Genomic DNA, 19,630 nt, shown 5'->3' on the forward strand with positions numbered 1-19,630 from the left:
ACTCTGTCACCTCATGAAAGGGAAAAGGAAAGACAAACAGAAGCCAGGGAAACCAGCAGGTGTGCCCTGAACTCAGTTACTTAGCATTGCTGACCCCAGCAAAGGTCTGGTTACTTTCATGGTCCTTGGGTGAAGCCAGTATTGGAATTTCTGCAGGGAAAAGAAGTAACAGCTTTCACAAAAAAAGAAAGCAGCCAGGAGGAGCAGCAATGAAAGCTGATGCTAATAATGAGAAGGACAGGGGACTCTCCCTGTGTGTTATAACCACCTGGCTGGGGTCTGGCACCTACACAGCTACGCAGACAAATATCATTACAAAGGAAATCTGGGCTCAGAGTAAGGATGGCCATGACTCAACAATGGCCTCCGGCTCCCAGCACTGCTGTGAGATGAGAACTGGGTCTCAAGTAAATTTGAATGCAGAGACAAAAAAACAAGGCCTTAGTAATGGGGAAGGGTGGACTCGGGCGCTCCTTCCACGAGGAGCGAACGCACGGGGCCACATGGGTTCTGAAGGCCTTTCTCACAGGTGTGCTCTCACTCCCATGGCTGGCTCTCCTAGGTCTGGCTCCTCATCACCCCAGTCTTACAGGTGGGAGGCCCTTTTCCCAGCCAACCTGCCTCCTGGTGCCCTCAAGAGAATATATACCTCACGCTGTGCTCAGATGAAGGAAGGAATCGCTCCAGGTGTGCAGGTGAAACCCAAAATACAGGTGCTGGCTCACTCGCCAGTGCATGGGATGTTAATCTTTTGGCCATGCTGGAAATCTTAAGCAGTTCTATTTTGAAAGTATAAGAAGAAAATAAGTGCAAAAACTTGCCACAGTTATGCTTCTATATTTGTGCTTATGAGAAGGGTGGGGGGAAATCACCCGCTTTTGCACCCCTTCCGGAGAACACAAATACTGCTAAATTCAAGAGTGGCAATAATAATAGAGCAATTCATCACCCTCCCCTTCCAGAGAGACCAAAGCTGTGCCAGTTTATTGGCACTTACACTAACTTGGGGGTTGTGCTGCTGCTAATTACAACCTATTTTATGTAGTCTAGATTCATCCTTTTCTAATTTAGCTGACTTTCCTTTCTAGTTATTTGGACCCATATGGTAAACCATTCACAGCTGTGTTGTACAATCCACAGTATATATTTAACCCAAGGCCAATGTAGACCAAGAGACTCCTACAGATTAAATCTCAGAAACCTCTTGTTAATTAAGCAATATTACCACTTTTGCATGGCTTAACTCAGTTTCTAACTAGACATGAATTAACATAAGTAATTGCATAGCCTACCTCAAGCCAGAGCGCACACAGAGCAACCATGCTTTGGCTTAGGTAACACACTCAAATCCTTTCAAACCAGAAACAAAGCTGACTTAGGAGAGGGAACTGAATTCAGACCCTACACACAGATCAGAGCTCTCTGGGGACTATAATCCTTTCTGGATATCATCTAGATTCTGGAACTACCTATGCTGCCTCAGGTGTCCCTGCTCACCCACATTCACCTGTGGGGTAAATAGTACTTTTTGACTACGATTGAGGTTAAAGTTTTACCACCTCACATAGTCCAAGAGCCTGGGCATTAAAAAGTTTTATGAAATAAAATCCTCGTCCTTAAGAAGAGACAAATGCAGAGGTAAATATCACAACACAATGTGCCAAGAGACATAAACGAGGATATAAAGTAGAAAGAGGAAGCAGACCAAGGAATCATCAACTCTGCTGCCTCTTCAGAGAAGGCCTGAAGAAGAGCTAGAAGCACTCAGGCCAGAGAGGTGAGCAGCAGCTGCGTGGGCCTTAGGAGCGGGAGGAAGGGGGCATCGCAGTCCTGCAGGATCCAAGGCAGAGGCCCATCTGTTGGGGGCACCAGATAGAGCTGGAGGTGAAGCCAGAAAGAGAATGTGCATTGGGTGTGGCAGAGGGACCCATTAAAGACAGCTGCCAACACAGCCCACAGGTGGGACCTGGTGGGGCTGGGGGTAGGAAGGGTAAGAACTTCCTTGGGACCTTCAGGCCACAGATCTCTGCAACTCTGCTCCTCCAAGCATTGCGCCTGCTCACAGGCCTTGTGTTTAATGGCAACACATTAACTAATCTGCCATGGGTGACCTGCTCCCAGCTCTCCTTCCCAGAGCACACAGTTAGGGTACATCAGATGGAGCTGGGATGTCCCTGCCTGCTCTGCAGGTGGCAGGCACGCAGGCTGCCTTATCTAGGAGAGGAGGAGGTGCAGAGACTTATCTTTTGGTCATTTGGCTTGTGTTTGTCTCAGCGTTTAAGGTACACTGTGTTGCCTTTGATGTTAAGGAAAGGCCGACTCCCCACAGAGTTTGAGGTGGGTCAAGGTGTGGCCGGAACTTCTTCATTACGGTAAGATCACAATTAGTTCATTTTCTAAGGGGTGTTAGCTATTTAAAAAATCATGGGGAGGAGAAAGGAACCAAATGGTTGTCACCTTCCTGATTAATACTTCATTTTTGTTTTCAGTCAAGCTTGCTGCCTTCCACTTGAAGGTGATACATGTCAGAGAAAATCTGGAAAATACAGAATATACTGAAAATGCAAGAAAGGAAATGAATTAATTCTATATTGGTTACTAATGCTTATGTGTGTGTGTGTGGCGGCGGTTGGTGGGGGCGTTCTGGGAATTAGGTGAGTGCTTTACCACTGAGCTACATCCCCTGTCCTTTTTGAGACAGTGCCTCACAGAGTTGCCCAAACTTGTGATCCTCCTTCCTCAGACACTCAAGTAGCTTAAAAGATTTCAGGTTTAAAAAAAAAAAAAAAAACTACTACTGGGGCTGGGATTGTGGCTTTAGTGGTAGAGCACTTGCCTAGCACATGTGAAGCACTGGGTTCGATTCTCAGCACTGCATACAAATAAAGAAAGGTTCATGAACAACTAGTAAAAATATTTTTTTAAAAAATACTGCCAGTATAAGAGTTATTCTAAAGGACCAATGGACTTAAGGGAATAGTTACTCTCTAAAACCACTATGCTCCAAAAATAAGTAAATAAATGATAAAAAGTGGTCCAAAGTGAAAGTTACTAAACATTAAATCTGGAAGAAAAAGAGGTCCACAAATGTGGATCACAAATGGACCACAAATGTAAAACATATCAGATGACTACAGGATCATGTTTTTCATGCCTGAAAATAAAGGAAGGCAAAGAAAAAAAGAGTCCGATCCCAACAGCTGGGTGCCAAATCATGGTAGTGCCTAAGAACACATGCCTGGGGCTGGGCAGAGCAGTGCTGGAATCCCTGTATAAACCAAGGCCAAGGGACGTGGAGCATGTCCATCCTGAACTGTGTCACCCATAAACTGGGACTGATAGAACATTCCATCCAAATGATTCTGAAGCTCACCTAAGCTGACTGCGCCTCAAGTGCAGTATCTGCCCATCAGGAGCATTCAATAAATAGCCATGACCATAATGATGATCAGCTGCTTCAGACCAAACTGGAATGCAGGAATCCACTCTCAGCCCTCCAGACATTTCTGCTGGGGACTACAGTATTTTCCTACTAATCCAGAAAGAGCCTGAAGGTATTTTTATTAACATGAGTGTTTCAGCTGTGACCAGAGTTCATTTACGCAATCCTTACATTCCAGTGGGCTGAAGGCTTTCTCATGCGGGGATAAAAGCTCCCTTTATCCCAAGCTCATTAAAGGCACCATCTTTGTCAAATGAGTTAACTGTTAAACTTCAAGTGTTTCGCAACAGCTTGTTGGGAAACCACAACAATCTAGGCACACCCAATAGTGAAAGAGGTGAATGTTAGGAAAGCAGGCCATGTGCCTGTGTCTGTCTGTGGGTTTAAGGTAATGTCTCTTGAGCCCTCTCTATGCCAGGCACCATGCTTAGTGCCCTGTGGGGTGGGAGCTGCAGCTGTTCTCTTCAGTAAGGACACCGAGTCTTAACCAAGTCCAGTGTTTGCTCAGTCAGATCACTAGTGAGCAGCAGAGGCAGGACTGGAACCCGGGACCACACACACTCTCATTCACTGTGTGCCACTGTGACTAGAACTGACTGTAGTGAGTAGCCCTGCAGATTTAAAGTTTCTGATTAATGACTTCTGACAAGAATAGTTATTTTAAAGCATTAAAGAAAATAACTTTTTAAAGGTCTAATTAGGATCCTACTACTTTCTTTTCACCTGTCCTGGAAGCCTTTCTAAGGGTGGCCCATAGTGTTCCCACAGAAAGGATATTGAAGAGGCAGATGATATACCTGCCCGCCCCCGCCCCCCCCCCCCCATGTCTTGTTAGAACTGCAGGACATCACTGGATCTTTCTACTCTTCTGTCTCTCAAAACAAAGTCACCAGGTTCTCCAAGGCTTTTAGGAAAATAGCAGCATGTAATTCACCCTCCGACATGAGGCAGTTCTAGAGTGAAGGGGTACTGGTGGCAAGTATACACATTAACTGACTCCTATGTTACCCTAATTCAAGGTACCCAGTTCCTCCTGGTTGCCATTTCTCAGTCCTTCCATGAACTGCTGTGAATTGTATAAGTGGGTCATAACCAAAAATCCTCTACTTAGAGGGAGATGTGACATGGCTCTTCAGCAGAGCCAAGGACCAGTAGCTGCTCTAACTGCTAGGTCTCATCTGCACTTCAATGTAGCCTCGTGGTAGAAGGAAGAGCTTTGTCCAAAGCAGGGAGGGAAACCTTAAAACTTCCCACATCCTAAGAATTCCCACAACAACTACTGCTTCCAAGGGTTCACAGGACGGGCCAATCTCGAATGGTTCATTCATTAGCATGAGCAGAAAGGTCTGAACATGCACTTTTGTAGGTCGGGGAAACAACAGGATGACCCGAGTTCTTGCTCAACTCTAACTAATGAAGTGTTTTATTTGCTTTGTTTCGAAAAGGAGGCTTTTACGTGGCCTGGTCCCCTCCTACTCACCCTGGAACTCAAGGGCACGCTCTTAGTCAGACAGCCCTTCTCACCTGAGCTGCAAGTCTGAGATGAGCATCCCTTACAGGGAGAGAAAGAAGCCTGGATTTTTCACTCATCAGGTCAAGCAGTGAAGTCTTCATAGCATTTTTCCAACAAATATAAAGAAATGCAAGGGAAATTAGACAAGAAAGGCCCTTAGGGACCCATGGGCTCCTTCCTCATGAAAGAGGGACTCAAAGGGAAGCACCCAGACCAAAGCGCACACACCGGATCAGCCTTGGTTCTTAACGTGTTTCCCTTTTTCCACAATATTTGGTTAAACATTACCTCATGTTGTAGCATTTCTCTCCAATCAGGGGAGTGGGGAGGGAAGGAAAGACTGAGCAGGGTAGGAGATGTGGGCTGGGCAGGTCTGGGTCCACTTCCTTCAAGTTTGAAGACAACTCAACTGACCAATGGATGGAGGTTTGCAGAGTATCAAGAGGCGACTCAGAATGTCTCGGTGAGATCCTGACAAGAAGATAAACACAGCGCCTACCTTTGGTCTTGATGGCCGTCTCAATGTTCAGAGCATCCCGCTCAGCGTCGAAATTGGTGTAGGCTTTGACCGACCCGTAGGCGCTTGGGGGCGTAGAGTGCTACGATGAAAACAAACACACTCAAATAACACACGTTAAAATCCTTCCGAAGTAACAATTCCTAAAACAGTTTTTTTTTTTTTTTTTTTTTACTACTGCTTCTTTTAATGATTCAAATCATTATTTTATTAGGTAATGAGGTAAGTTGTACCATGCCATCACATACTGGATAAGAAAGTGCATTTTTTCTAATAAGAATTCCCTTCTCAGAGGATGAGCCAGTTTAGAATATGCTGTCTGTATTTTCACTTGCCATCTTCCTTTTAGGAAGATCTCAAAGGAGGCAAGGCCAACCTGGGGACTGAGACCAGCATTTATTCAGGAAGGCTCTGAAGACCATTAAACTAAACTAGCAACAATTCAAAATAAGCTGAAAATGAATAAGCCCAAACAACTAGTGTGTTATGCAAGTTTTTGGTACAGACACATGAATGTCTGCAGGTCCTGTATTGCTGAGCTCCCAATTCTTTAAAAAGCAAATGTCAAATGCCTACCCACGAGTCTCTATCAGGTAAGCAAGAGAAGCACCTTCCTCTGCCACCCCATGCTTTGAATCCCACTGTGGCACAAAGGTGGTCTGGCAAGCCGGCCCACATCCTCTTAGGTTTGCCAAGTTCCTGTTCTCTCTCTCTCTCCTGCCTCTCAGTGTTCCTCCTCTGCCTACCACTCTGCCTAGCATTTTTTTTTCTTACTACCTTTTAAGCCACCATCCCTCTTCCTTTTCCAACACTTTTCAGAGCCCATGACTCTCCCTGAACTGATGGATGGCAGGTCTCTCCCTACCACCCCCACCCCACTCCAGTCTGAGGGAAGGACCATGGCCTGCTTCTCCATCAGTTCTCTTTTCAAGGATTTAACTTCCTTCCTTCTTTGAAATGCTATCTAGTCCCAAAGCAAAGCACAGACAGAGAAGATGGACGTTGTGGCTTTGGTCAGCTGATGGCCACAGAGCCCTCCACCAATGGCCCCACCCTCCAGGCCAAGGCTCTCCATCTTACAATCCCCTCCCCACCCCTCCCCACTGCCCACATAATGGGATGACAGGGCCTTGGTGCAGTTTCTGTGAAGGGTCAACACAGAGAGGCGTTCTCGCCTACCTCTCCACCCACGGGCATCGCATCACGAACCAGGCCAGCACGGGCACCAGTGAACTTTATCAGCAGTGAGGTTACTCAGGAGAGCAATTGAGATGCCACCCTCTTAAATGTCTCCCAGGACACATTAGAAATTTAAGTTCAGGATTAGACATGTGTTCCAAAACACATTTGAGAGGAACATCTTGGACAAACAGTGAATCCAGTTAATATTTTAAATTCTGAAACAGATTAGTAAAGCATGTTTCATCTAATTACACGACTTAAACTTTCCTGTAAGATTAACTTAATAAAAATGGAGCACATAGCCAGGAAAATGTGAAGGCTGTATGTGTTTTTTGAAATACATATGGTTTTGCTATGATAGCTACAGAATGCAGGTGGAAAAGTAAGGAAAGTTATTTTCACATTTATTAAGAGTGCCATCAGGTACTTATTTGAAAGGCAGATAGCCTGGCCATTGAGCCACCTCACCCACAGCTTCATTTGACAGGAGGTATGTCATCTTATTCCAAAAGAATAGTGCATGGGGAAAAGTTTTACGTAGTTTTAAATTATCTCTAGAAACAAAATTATATGGCTAATTGAATCTATTACCTATAAAATCCACTTGTCTGCAAATTAAATTATTGGGGCAAAAGTGATCTTTTCTTCCCTCAAAGTACTGGGTAATAAGTGATGTTTTCTATTTCAGACCCATCTCTGCACCCAGAGAAGTTTATCATACTGGAGTGATTTCAAAGGGCTACGTGAAAAGCTTTCTGGAGAAACTTGATGCTGAAAACCATCTAATAAGCAAATCCATAAGAGAAACAAATTACATAACACCTGGACTTGTCCAAGCCTTAACATGCAGCTGATGTTGTGGCCAACAACAGCGGGCACAAGTTCCAAGAAGAGGAAAGATTTTAAACAACAAAACAAACAACCCTGTACAGGCTATACCTCCATATAACCTGGGCTTGTCCGGTGTTCATTGAAACGTGTTAATGGCAAGCACCACAATCTGGAGGATTTGTATCACGTGACCCAAGTTGTTGCTGACCCTCTTAAATGTTTCTTTGAACTTTAATTTGAATGACAGAACATGTGAAATGTCTTCAGGATATAGCTAAAAACTAGGGTCAGAGCTGAGTCTTCATCTTCTTTCTGCCAAGATGGCCTGAAAGATGTCTGCCTTATGAGATGTCCCACATTTTCATAATGTATATTCCCCTAGATTCTAAACATTTGGGCTTTTCTTCACTTTATGGATAGTTTTAAGATGTTAATTACAAAAGGAAGAAGCAAATGTAACAAAAGTCCAGTCACACATTTGCTATGAAAGACAAATTTCATTCTGAGCTCCCTGATAGCCAAAGCAAAAAATGAAATATGGTGTATTATAATTTCATTATTTCATAAAGAAAAAGAAAAGAAACATCCAGATTTTTTTTTTTTGGAGAAAATTTTTCCTAGGCGCTAAATTTTAAAAAAGAACAGTATAGGTCTTTGTCTGAAATAACTTCCTAGACACTTTAAGAAGCCCAAAAGTGGCAGAATCATTTTTTGATGTGGCTGAAACTTATTGTGAGCATGATTAAAACCCTGGGGCATAATATTAAAAAATTCTGTACCATCATAACCATGATTACCATTGAAGTGATAAGAATGGCAGAATATAATGCCAGTCATCCCCATCTCCCTCTGTCCAACTTTAGTTGATACCAAGAAAGGTTTTAGTGCCATAAATATCTTTCAAGTCGAACTACTAGTAATAAATAGCAAAAGTAATGAGGAAGAATGGGAAACAAAATAATGATTAAATTTTATCCCCATTTTCCTTAGATATTCGGGGGGGAGTTGGGGGGACAGCACCATTATGCAGAGATACACAAAGTGAAAAATTATATACTTACATCACCCTCCAAGCTGAGCTTGCACAGGATTTCATGAACAGTAGACATTTTGAAAGAAACTGGAAAAAAAAGTACAACAAGAAGTCTTTACAAAGAGGCTTTCCTTTCCCCTGAAGCACAGTGGTTCATTATACTAATTTCTACTTCTTGAACCATTTCATCTGAAGATATTAGAACAATTTTTTCAGAGATTCAATTCCCATCTTATGACTGGGAAAAGCAAAACCAGAGGTGGCTTGCCTTAGGTTTGGAATGGACGGCTAATCTAGACATTCCTTGTTCTAGTTAAACAGGACCTGGGGAGAGTGACCCGTGAACATGAAACCATCTGCTCATAAGCTAGTGCAACTAGTTCAAACAGGATAGAGCAAAGTCTTCCACTTCTCATCCAAAGTGACAAGCCGTCAGCCATTGCTACTTCTCTGTTTCTCGCAAGTAATTTAACATTTTGAGAAAGGACGAGAAACTATGCATACGGACTGAAACCACTAGTATTTCCATGTTGGCCTGTTCCTAAATGGACCCCATAATCACTAGGTTCACAATTCTTTCCTTAGTTCAGTGGTGCTTAGAAGATATTACACTGTTTATAAAAAAAGACAAGACAGATTTTCTGACATGAATTCATGCCATAGAGGATTGAAATCTGTATCTAAGATTCAAAATGGTGGCAACGAAGTCCTCCTCTTCTAGTTAATACACTTAATCAGGCAGTGACACCCAGCTTGGCAGTCAGACAGTTCCTGGAATTGATATACCCACCCCTTACCATGAGGAGTGCTCCACCGGCAGTGAATGTATTTTAACTCAGACAAGACAGGTCATTCCCGCACAATCACTTCAAAATAAAAACAGAGCAGAGCAGAGCTACATCCTGGAATAGGCAGGAGTGACATTTAAATTGCAGCAATTACCTCTTTGGTTTTCTTTTTATTTAATATTCTTTGATCAAGGGAAGGATACGCACAGAAATTCAGCTTTCTATTCTCTTCAAAGGCCTTGCTCAGTCTAAATATTTTCAGAAAACCAGTTTGAAGACAATATTGACATTGACCAACTTACAGGAGTGTTTTGGACCAAGTAGAATCCAACCCCTACATTAGGACGGAGTGGAGGGGTAAAGGAGGAGAGGATTCATCTGTATGTGTGGTTATCCAGGTGTTTTTGCAAGATTTTCAACCTGAGCATTTGTAGACCACTCCTCTTTTCCTGATGTCCACACAAGCTTTTCAAGTCAGGCAAAGAAGGCAATCACAGCCTTTCCAACTGCCTCCTCTCCCCAGTGTATCCCCGCACTGGGATACAATCCTGGTGTGTAAAAAGTCCAGCTCTATAAACACACTGTACTATCCTGAAAATGGAATAGGATTCAGTGCCATAGAGAAATGAGCTGCTGACCCATGAACATAAGAAGGAGCTTTAAATGCCTATTTTTAAGTGAAAGAAGCCAATCTGAAAAGGCTACGACTGTTACGATTCCATCTTCATGATGTTCTGGAAAAGGTTAAAACTGTGGAGACAGTAAAAAGATCAGTGGTCACCAGGTGTTGTGGGGAGGAAGGGATGAAGAGGTGAAGTGCAGAAACGGTGAAGGCAGTGGAATTATTCTGTTAGGCACTATAATGGGGGACACATGCCACTCTATATTTGTCACAGTCCACAGAACATACAAGACAAAGGGTGGACTCTAACATAAACTGTGGACTTAGGTGATAACATGTCAGTACAGGTTCACTGATTCTAGCAAATCTACCACTGTGGTGTAAGATGACAAAAGTGGGCAGGTTGTGCCTGTGTGGGGGTGGGTGGGGGGTACTGTGGATATGGGAGTTCCCTGCACTTTCTGCTCAGCTTTGCTGTGAACCTAAAAGTGCCCTAAAAAAATAAAGAACATTTTTAAAAAGTCTTGTTCAATAGCTCAACTGCCCCGTATACTAGCCACCAGCTTCGTGTGGCTCCAAAGCATTTGAAACATGACCAGTTCAAACTAACATATTCCCTAAGTATAAAGGATATGCTGGATTTTTAAGACTTAGCATGGAAAAAAAAGAATGCAAAATTTCTTATTAATAATTTTATACTGATTATATATTATAATTACATGTTGCACATTCTGCATTAAATAAAGTGTTAATTTTACCTGTTTCTTTCACTTTTTTTAAATGTGGATACTAGAAAATTTGCAATTGCACAAGCAATTTGTACAATTTCTATTGGGAAGTACTGATCTAGGGGATACCAAAGAGCCATAGCTCAGTCTTAATCCAAAAATCATTGCAGAAGTCAGGTCAGTTCAAGCCTAGTTTTGAAATTTCTTGCAAAGACATTAAGTTAGAATCTTCCTTGATAGAACAAGAAAGCTCCAACTTCAACTTGGACCAAGAAGAGGGTCTCAACAGTATCCTTCAGTCTAAGAATAACCAAGGTAGAGATGACTGCTGTCATCTGCCTGGCAGAATTCTAAGCACTACTATAAATAACAAAGGAATAAAAATGCCAAACAAGCCAGGCATCCTGGCGCACACCTATAATCCTATAGGCTCAGAAGGCTGAGGCAGGAGGATCTTGGGTTCAAAGGCAGCCTCAGCAACGGAGGCACTAAGCAACTCAAGTAAGACCCTGTCTCTAAATAAAATAAAAATAGGCTGGGGATGTGGCCAGTGGTTGAGTGCTCCTGAGTTCAATCCCCGGTACCTGCCCCCCACCCCGCCCCGCCCCACACAAAAAAGTGCCAAACAAGAACAAAAACAAAACAGGGGATCAGTAAGTTAGAGCTGCAGAGTGGTTTCCATGTACAAAGTGTAGATTAAATTCCACTTCTTTATTAAATCCTCTACTCCTCAGCAAAAGGAAAGTGAACCCTCACATTGGTTCTGACATTTGGGAAATCTCAATGATAGAGCCACAATAAGTTTTTACTGAATTGTTCTTTCAAGATGTCTTTCTAGCTCTGAGCACTGCATTTGTAGACAGATGACTAACCATGTCCCACATCCCCACCCCTCTTCCCCACTGTATAAATCAAACACATGCTTCATTCATGCTAACTCTTCTCCCACAGTCATACCTTGAAAAGACAAATAACAGGGATTTTTTTAAAGTCCCATGAATTCTGCTTTGTTTCGCCATTTGTAATTGGGCTGTTCTTTTCTCAAATCCATCCTGTGTGACACTATCAAATCTATTTCATCTTATCAAATAGTTCAAAATCAGTCCTGTGTCTTCCCCTTACTCCAGCAGAACCCAACCTTTAGAGATTATATCAGAAGCCAACCTCACCTTCCTCCACTTGGCAAAAGGAAAATGAAGCCAAATTACTCCTCACCTCTCCCCAAACACAGGACTACTTTCCTCTACAGCGAGTTGGTTCCTGCTTCCTCTCAGGTCACCTTACCCCCACCCTCCTGACAGCAACTCTGTGGATCCCTGAGTCACTACTACCTTGTCATCTGCTCCAATGACATCAACATAGCTCTCTCCTGACTTCAATGCCGGAAACAATTTTTGATACTACTTCATCCATCCAGGGCATCTTGGGTCCCCCTGCCTCCAGCCTCCATGTGGCAATATCAAATGGCAGATACCCAAGTATGATTCAAAGCAGTAAAGGGCTTGTTATATCTCATCTCCCCTTTAGAGTCCCATTCCCCACCCAAATTTAAGAATATCTCTGGGTACTAAATAAGAGTCTTAAAAACAATGAGTTGCTGTTTTGTATAAGTAAAATTGACATTATTTATAATCATTCTGCATAAAAAATGAAAATGTGACAATAACCACAAGTCACACTGACCGCAAAGCAATATCCAGGAAGCTTGCTAACACTCCAGGCAAGTGCCCATCTGTATAAATGTTTCCAATTTCATGCAAATTTAATGGCAAACACATTTTCATCTTTGCTTCTTCACTTCATCAACGCCCCTGGCAATGCAAAATCACTCTGAGTACCACCACTGCCTTGCTGGAAGCAACAGCTGGCTGGCTTTGCCAATCACACTGTATGTTAAAACATTAGTTTAATATAGTACCTTTGACTAGGGAGAATGTGTCCGTGTGCTGCCACCCTTGGAAACAAAGTCTCTGCAGTGCTGTCCTAGGTTACAAACACTGGTGATATTCAAGGAATCAATCCACAAACCCATAAGCACACTCTGGACCTGCACTCCCTTAAAAGCAGTGAGAGATACATACAAAATTATGAGATGCAGTCTCCTGCCCTTCTGGTGGACACCTGAGAGACTAGCCTAGGGTCCCTGGTGAGAGAACAGCAGAGGGAGAGCCAGAACCCAGAGTCCTGGGCCCTTGTCCTTCAGACCTCACCACAATGGCTTTTCATTCCTGGAGAGTAAGATACAGAGACAAAGATGAAAGAAATAGAATGAGATCAGCTCGGGGCTCCAGAGGTGAGGCAGGGAGGACTCCTGAGGGGTGACTCACCATGGGAGGATTGAGCCAAAGAAATATGGGGAAGGCCTAGGGAGATGGGAAGGGGAAGAATAGCCCAGGGTGGCGGGAGAACCGGAGGGCAGGTTTGCAAAGAAGTCATGCCCAATGTGGTGCCCTGTGTAAGTGCCTGAATGGGGCAAAGTTACCATAGGATATGGAAACGTCCCAGAGGGTCTAAAGGTCAAAGTCATTGGGACCAAATACTTCATTTACCTGTTCACCCAAACACTTGCTCTGGAGCCTGGATTTTCTTAACAAAAGCAATTCCTCTGCCTTTCATGTACCTATTGTTGGGAATGGGATTAAAATGAAATCTGTGTGCCATGAGATAAGTCCACTTCTACTAACTCCTTCTCACTGTGTAAAATTCATGAATGCTTTAAAAGCAGAACCAGTCCTCCTATCCGGTACACTTCTCTCCAGAAAATGAAAACTTCAGTCTGCATCACTCTTCCTAACGCTTCAACCTCACCCAGTTGACCAACTGGTTTCAACTTGCAAACAAGAAAGAAATATCAGGCAAGTGGATCTGCTGATGCATACCTCTGCATACCAGGGCCTTCAGTTCCCAAGGGAGGGCTGGGTACTTAGACTACCATTTTTAAAATGGCCCTTTATCAGGGAAAGTGTTTCTATTTAGGAAAATAAACCAAAGAGGCACAAGAAGACTTTCCTGAAAGAGCCATGCCCACCTCATGCAGGTCTGAAATAATTCAGCACTGGAGTGGGAAAACAGACTCACTGGGCTCCACCCTAATGAAGGGAACATACAGTTTCCTCTGGCCTTGAAAAGATTAATAAATGAGACTGTTAATTGCCTGATGAGACAAGTTCTTAGGGCTTAAAACTTGCCAGTAATGAAATTTGTGCAGCTATTGAAAAGGAAATCATTTATATTTAACATGAGACTACATTAAAGATAACTTAGGGGTTGTCCTTTAAAAAGAAAACAACAGATTTTATTGGATTTTACTATTTCCCTCCAAGATCATAGTTACAACAACAACAACAAAAAGTACAAAGGAAGTAGTTTTATTCGTTTTTTCAAATGCAGTCATTTTAACTTCTCCCCCCAAAATGAAAGCAAAATGAGGTTGCAAAATGTTGAAACAAAGTAAAACTAAAAAGTCAACACTTCAAATTAAGTACAAGTTTCACTGAACTGGAACCAAGAAGAACCAGGTCCAGAAAGCACAAATATTAATTAAAACAAACACACAAACAAAAACGTGTTTCCACAGGACTAGTCTGCAGAGTCAAATCTGAGTCTAACCCAGCAGTTTCGGAAACACACCCACTTGTAGCCGAAACGTGGAGTGTTGTTGGGTTACCACAAAACAGATCCCTAGCAACCAAGATGAATCAATCAGGAACAGGATGACACAAATGAGGATTTTAAAACAAAAATGCGTGCGGGTGGGAATGTGGAGGGTGGGGTTTCCCCACCAAAGCCCTTACTACGTGGTCCTGGACATTACAGTCTGTCCTGGACACTACAGTTGGCAAGACCACATTGGACTTTTAAAACCAAAAAAAAAAAAAAAGCATGAATGAGGGGGGAGGGGAGTCCCCACCGCACTCCACCCTCCAGCCCCCTAAATCATCTTTATTTAATAGAAGCTTCTAGGAAGCACATACTTTTCTCCTTGCTCTTATGGTCTTGATTAATGCTTGAGTCATAGGGCCAAGTCATTCCCCAGAATTCCTGGAATTCTGCCCAGTGGCCTTGATCAACTGAGCAGGAAGCCCCTGCAGCACTTGCTCAAGCTTGTCTCTTTTGCTGCCTGAGCTGAATCAATATTTGTTTGTGACCCACAAACCCATTGCAGCTTCTTGCTCTCAGAGCCTCTCACTGCCAGTCTCATGAGGATGTAGCGGGTGGGAAGAGATCAGCAGGAAGAATAATGTCACTTGGCATGGAGCACTATCAGAGTTGGGGAATATAGTCCTTCACATTTACAATTCAATCACGGTGTCTTATGGCCTGTATGTTGTGCTTTCAACAGGGCCCAGTTGCTTCCAGAAAAAAACCTCAACTTCAGCATTCAAGATCTTCCACACTCTGGAATTCACCCACCTTTCTTTAAACACCTTCTACACACATACTCCCTACACAGAAATCAGACTGGACTGTTAATTCTCCTCCAAACTTGCTCAGCACTGTTCCACCACTTCTCCAAGTTCCTTCCACCAGGGCTGTATGTGGATGGGATGACATCCAAATGAAATTTAGGAGAAAATCATGAGTGTCAACTTTTTCACACACCAGCTTTGCTTTGCGCTCCTGCGGCTCCTTATGGATCTATGAAACATCAGAGTTGAGTGTGTGAAGGTTATCTTCAACAGTGTTGGCAGCCGGGCCTTCTGACTTAATCTCCAAGGTCTGTGAACGGTCCCTGACGCACAGTAGGTAATCAACTACATCTTGGAATGGTTTACACATAGTGGGTCTTTCCAATTCAGAAGGTTTATTTTTTTCTTCTTTTCTAACATACTTGCTTTCCTCAATTATCTTTCTCTCCCTCAGACTAAACGTTCAAATGCAGGTCCAGTTTTATATATTCCTAGTTCAGGGTTTCGATTGCCAGCCTCTGAGTCTTGTAGAGCCTAGCAGATCACTGACGGTACAGCGGTTACTTGAGTCCTAGCACGGGACAGCTTGAGAATGTAACCTTCACCTTCTTTGGAAATGAAGCAAGTGAGACAGCAGCAAGGAAGCAGGACACGCAAGTGGCCTTGGGACTTTCCTCTGAGCTGTGAGTGTATAGTCTGGGTGTGGCAAGGAGACAAAGGGTTCTGTCACAGCCACTCCCTAGGTTCAGAGTGTTCCACACCAGATCTGGGATCAGAACTGAGACTGCTCGGGGGCTATGGGTTTCTGCTCTAACAAGATAGAGCTCAGATGGCTTAAAAGTTTCAGGCGTGTACCCTAAAAGGGAGATTTGGAGGTAATCTCCAGTAGAAGCACCCAGAATCACAAGTGTGGGCATCTCCTAACCCCTCCTGATGATCAGACCCTAAACAAAGTAGATGAGGACTGCCTCCGGCAATAGAAGAAGGAAAAACCTACCAGACGGGTGAATGGGCTGAATGGGCGGAAAGAATTTTTTTTTTAAGAACTGGAATTTCCTCTGGTGTGGCCTACAACTAGAACAGGGAGTGGCACCAGGGAAAAATGAAGGAAGATGATTCCCATGTGCAAAAATAGAGAAATATCCAATTTCTAATGAACTCTCACAATCAGATCAGGAAGGCAGGTTAAGTTGCCATCACTGTAAACAATACATCTTCTAGGGGAGCTGAATCTGAAGTTCAGTCTATGAGCCCCAGCCATTTGCAAATGAACATTAATTTGGAGAAAGATGACATTTTAAAAATACAATTACTGTTTATACAACCCATCTACTTTTTCACTTTCCTTTTTCTCCCCAATAAAGTTTTTTGAGCATGGACTGTGTTTGCATGTGTGTTTTGTCCCCGGTTATACTCCTAGTGCCTATAATTGAGTGGAACACAGTAGGTGCTTTGTAGATGTTTTGTGGGACAAAATGATCTTTAAAGCTGTCTGCTAGAGCCTGAGACTCCTTTTGTGACACACTTACCCTCAGCAGGGTAAAAAAAAGGCCTCAGCAGGCCCTCTGCCCTGCACAAGCAAAAAGTGAGAACAAAGGCCACTGACAGTGCATTAGTACCAGATTCTAGGCCTATAGGCGCCTAGAACTCACAGCCCCAAAATCAATAGCAATTACAGAAGAGTGTCTACCTTACCAGGAAAACTACTTACATCAGAAATCAGTCAGGAAATGAATGGACATGACTGCAAGCCTAATGTCAATCAATAGGGTATTTGGATAGCTCCAACAGGCAAATGCTAAATATTGCAACTCCAGGCCAAGACTAAATTCCTGATAGAGACAGTGAGTTAGCAATATTTGCTGGGCATCGACTACAGGCAAGTCACTAAATTATAAAACTCCAGTTGAAAAATTTAAAAATATGCATACATGGTCACACCCTTCTACTGCAGAGGTAACGATGCTTTAGAGAAACTCTTGAAATGATAATAGGTGTATTTAGAAGAAGGCAAAAAACCCCTAAGCAGGAATGTCCCAGGGCAGGGCACCTGTGGGGTCCTGGTTTCACCTAAAATCTTCCTTCACCTATGGTTCCTTAATTCCATAGCCTCCAATTCCAAAAACAGCAGATCCATTTAGGTTAACAAGGTTTTGTTCTTGTTCTCACAAAAACAAAACTCTGAATTGTTGAGAATTTTAGGACCACCAACCAATTTTAACCTAGTACTGATCCAATGTGCTAGTTTCTAATCTGGTGTGAGTACATACACTGAAATGGGGAAGAGGAAATAATGCCACCAAACTGGACAAGGCTGAATGGTGATTCCCTGGATGGTGATTCTAACATGTCAAGAAGAGGATCAGCGGAGAAAGGAAAATGTAGATGTGATGCAGGGGTGCACACCTGTAATCCCAGCTACTTGAGGCTGAGGCAAGAAAACCACAAGTTCAAGGTCAGATTGCAACCTAGAGAGCTCTTTTCTTAAAATAGAAAATAAAAACCACTGTGGATGTAGCTCAGTGGCAGAGCACCCGTGGGTTCACTCCCCAGCTCCCGGGGGAAAGAAGCAGGGGGGAGGGAGAATGGAGAAGCAGCAAAGACACACAATTTTCCAATTAAAATAATTTAATCAAGATGATTTTTAAAACAAACAAAAAAAAACCCTGAAAAATATTTCAGTGGTTTATTCTCCCTATTCGAGTATGGACCCTCACTCACCCACTTCCTCTTCTCCAACGGAAATTAGGCAGCTCTGAAATACAGTACAAGTTTGAAAAAGTTTCTCTGGGCTAGCCTGGGAACCTAAGCAACTGCTATCACATTCTTTCCTGGGTAAGTGAATAGTGCATTCCAAACCACCAAGCTAAGGACAATCGGAACAGCACAATTGTGGGGAAGCCATCAGTAAAGTGTCTGAGACCCAGGCCCTTGGATTCCAAGAGTTCCTGCAAAGTTGCGCGTAAAGGCCCGTGTGCACCTCTGTGGTCACTGCTTTTACCAGATTCAGACACCCACAGCTTCAACACGGCAAGTCTTACTACAAAAATGACACTTTTTTTTAAATGTTAGTATGGCACTTAGTGTTTTCCGTCTTCTTTGCATTTTTACTTTTGAAAGAACATGCTTTTTGAAATCTTCAACAATAACCCTGTTTGGGTGGAGGCGTCCTGAAATCGCTTTCACAGATAAGAAAGCTTGGAATCCAACCCCTCCACGCCAGCACTGGGGCCTGCCGCTCTGGAGCCACGCCCTTTGCTCTGCCCTCAGTCCCTGACTCACAGTTACTCATCTCGAGAACAGTCAAGGCAACCCTCCCCAGAGGACCCCGGGGGACACGTCCTTTCCATTGCCAATATGTTCGAGCAAGTAGGAAACTATCCAGATGGAGTGAAATCCGAAGTCGCTAACCTACGAGATAATCTACACAAAGAATGAACCGAGGGTTTGGTTTTGTTTTATTGGCGATGGGAGCTGGCAACTCAAAACTCCAAAACTCCTTGTCGGCTCAAGCTCCTTAAATGCGCGTCAGTTGAAAGGAAAGTAACTGGAAACACTTGGGGGTTTTCTTTGCGGAGGGCCGTAAAGCTTTTGTTAAGCGTGGAGGGAAATGCCCACCACCCCTGCACCGCCTGCGGCGGGAGACTCCCAGGCGGCCACGCCCTGCCCCCACCGGCGCCTGGCACCTCAGGAATGCGGGGCCCCTCGGCTTTCTCCCTGCACGGCCTTTCCCGGCTTCCGCAAGGACTCCAAGAGGACTCCCGACCCCTGATCTCTGTCCTGCACTCCCAGGCCTGGACGCAAACGGGTCCCTCTCCCGTGCTCGGGGCGCTGCGCCTCTGTTCCCCACTTAGAACCGGGTGCGGACCGTCCCTCCAATCCCCTGCCCCAGGGAGCCGCAGGGTCCCGGTTCCCCAAGCCGCTGTGCAAGGCCGTTTCCTCCTTTCCTGCCTCCCCGCGCCCCGCTAGCGCGGCGGGCCCGAGGCCATAGCGGGCGGGCGGGCTGCGCCCTGCTTACCTGGGCCGGGCGCCGAGAGCTGCGAGCGTCCCCAGATGCCGAGCGGAGCCGGCTGGCCTGGGTGGGGCTTTTATACCCGCCACATCCTCTCTGTGCTAGGCGAGGCCCTCCCCGCCCCACCCCATCTCCCCCTCCCCTGCCCGCTCCCATCCCGAGTCAGGGTGAGTCACCCTACCCGATCAGCGGGCCCGCCGGGCAGCCGCGCCCAGAAACGGCCCGGGATCCCGCCGCGCAGAGCGGCCCCACGCCCACCTCCCTGCCCTGGGTGAAAGCCCCGCCGAGGCTCTCCCGAGGTCCCTGAAGGGCTCAGTGTCTTCCTGTCCGTCTCATTTTACTTCTTGAGTTCCACGTCGAGTTCTCAGCCTGGGATTGGCTTAATACATGAGCAAGACTTAGACTCTGGCTTGCTTTATTCACTTAAAAAAAATGCTTCTAGTCGTCAATGCAATGGAGGAAAGAATTGTTCCAAGAAACATGAATTTGGATTCCCCTGGACTGGGGATATTGGCGTCAGCTCCCCATTACCGTCTGCAAACATTAGCTAGTT

General features: G+C 44.4%; 1 protein-coding gene across 1 annotated transcript in view; it reads right to left on the minus strand.

Annotated features, from left to right (window-relative positions):
- The window catches only part of ANXA2 (annexin A2), a 39,845-nt gene extending 20,646 nt beyond the window's left edge, over window positions 1-19,199 (minus strand). Inside the window, exons 1-3 of the mRNA XM_079125937.1 lie at window positions 19,084-19,199; window positions 8,547-8,605; window positions 5,455-5,554 (exon numbers count right to left, since the gene is read on the minus strand). Of these exons, the coding sequence (XP_078982063.1) occupies window positions 5,455-5,554; window positions 8,547-8,594 (148 nt within the window). The 5' untranslated portion in view covers window positions 8,595-8,605; window positions 19,084-19,199. The remainder of the gene's footprint in view (window positions 1-5,454; window positions 5,555-8,546; window positions 8,606-19,083) is intronic.
- Window positions 19,200-19,630: the final 431 nt, after the last annotated feature.

Source organism: Sciurus vulgaris (assembly GCF_902686455.1).
Source record: "Sciurus vulgaris genome assembly, chromosome: 2".
In the NCBI taxonomy this organism is placed as follows: Eukaryota; Metazoa; Chordata; class Mammalia; order Rodentia; family Sciuridae; genus Sciurus; species Sciurus vulgaris.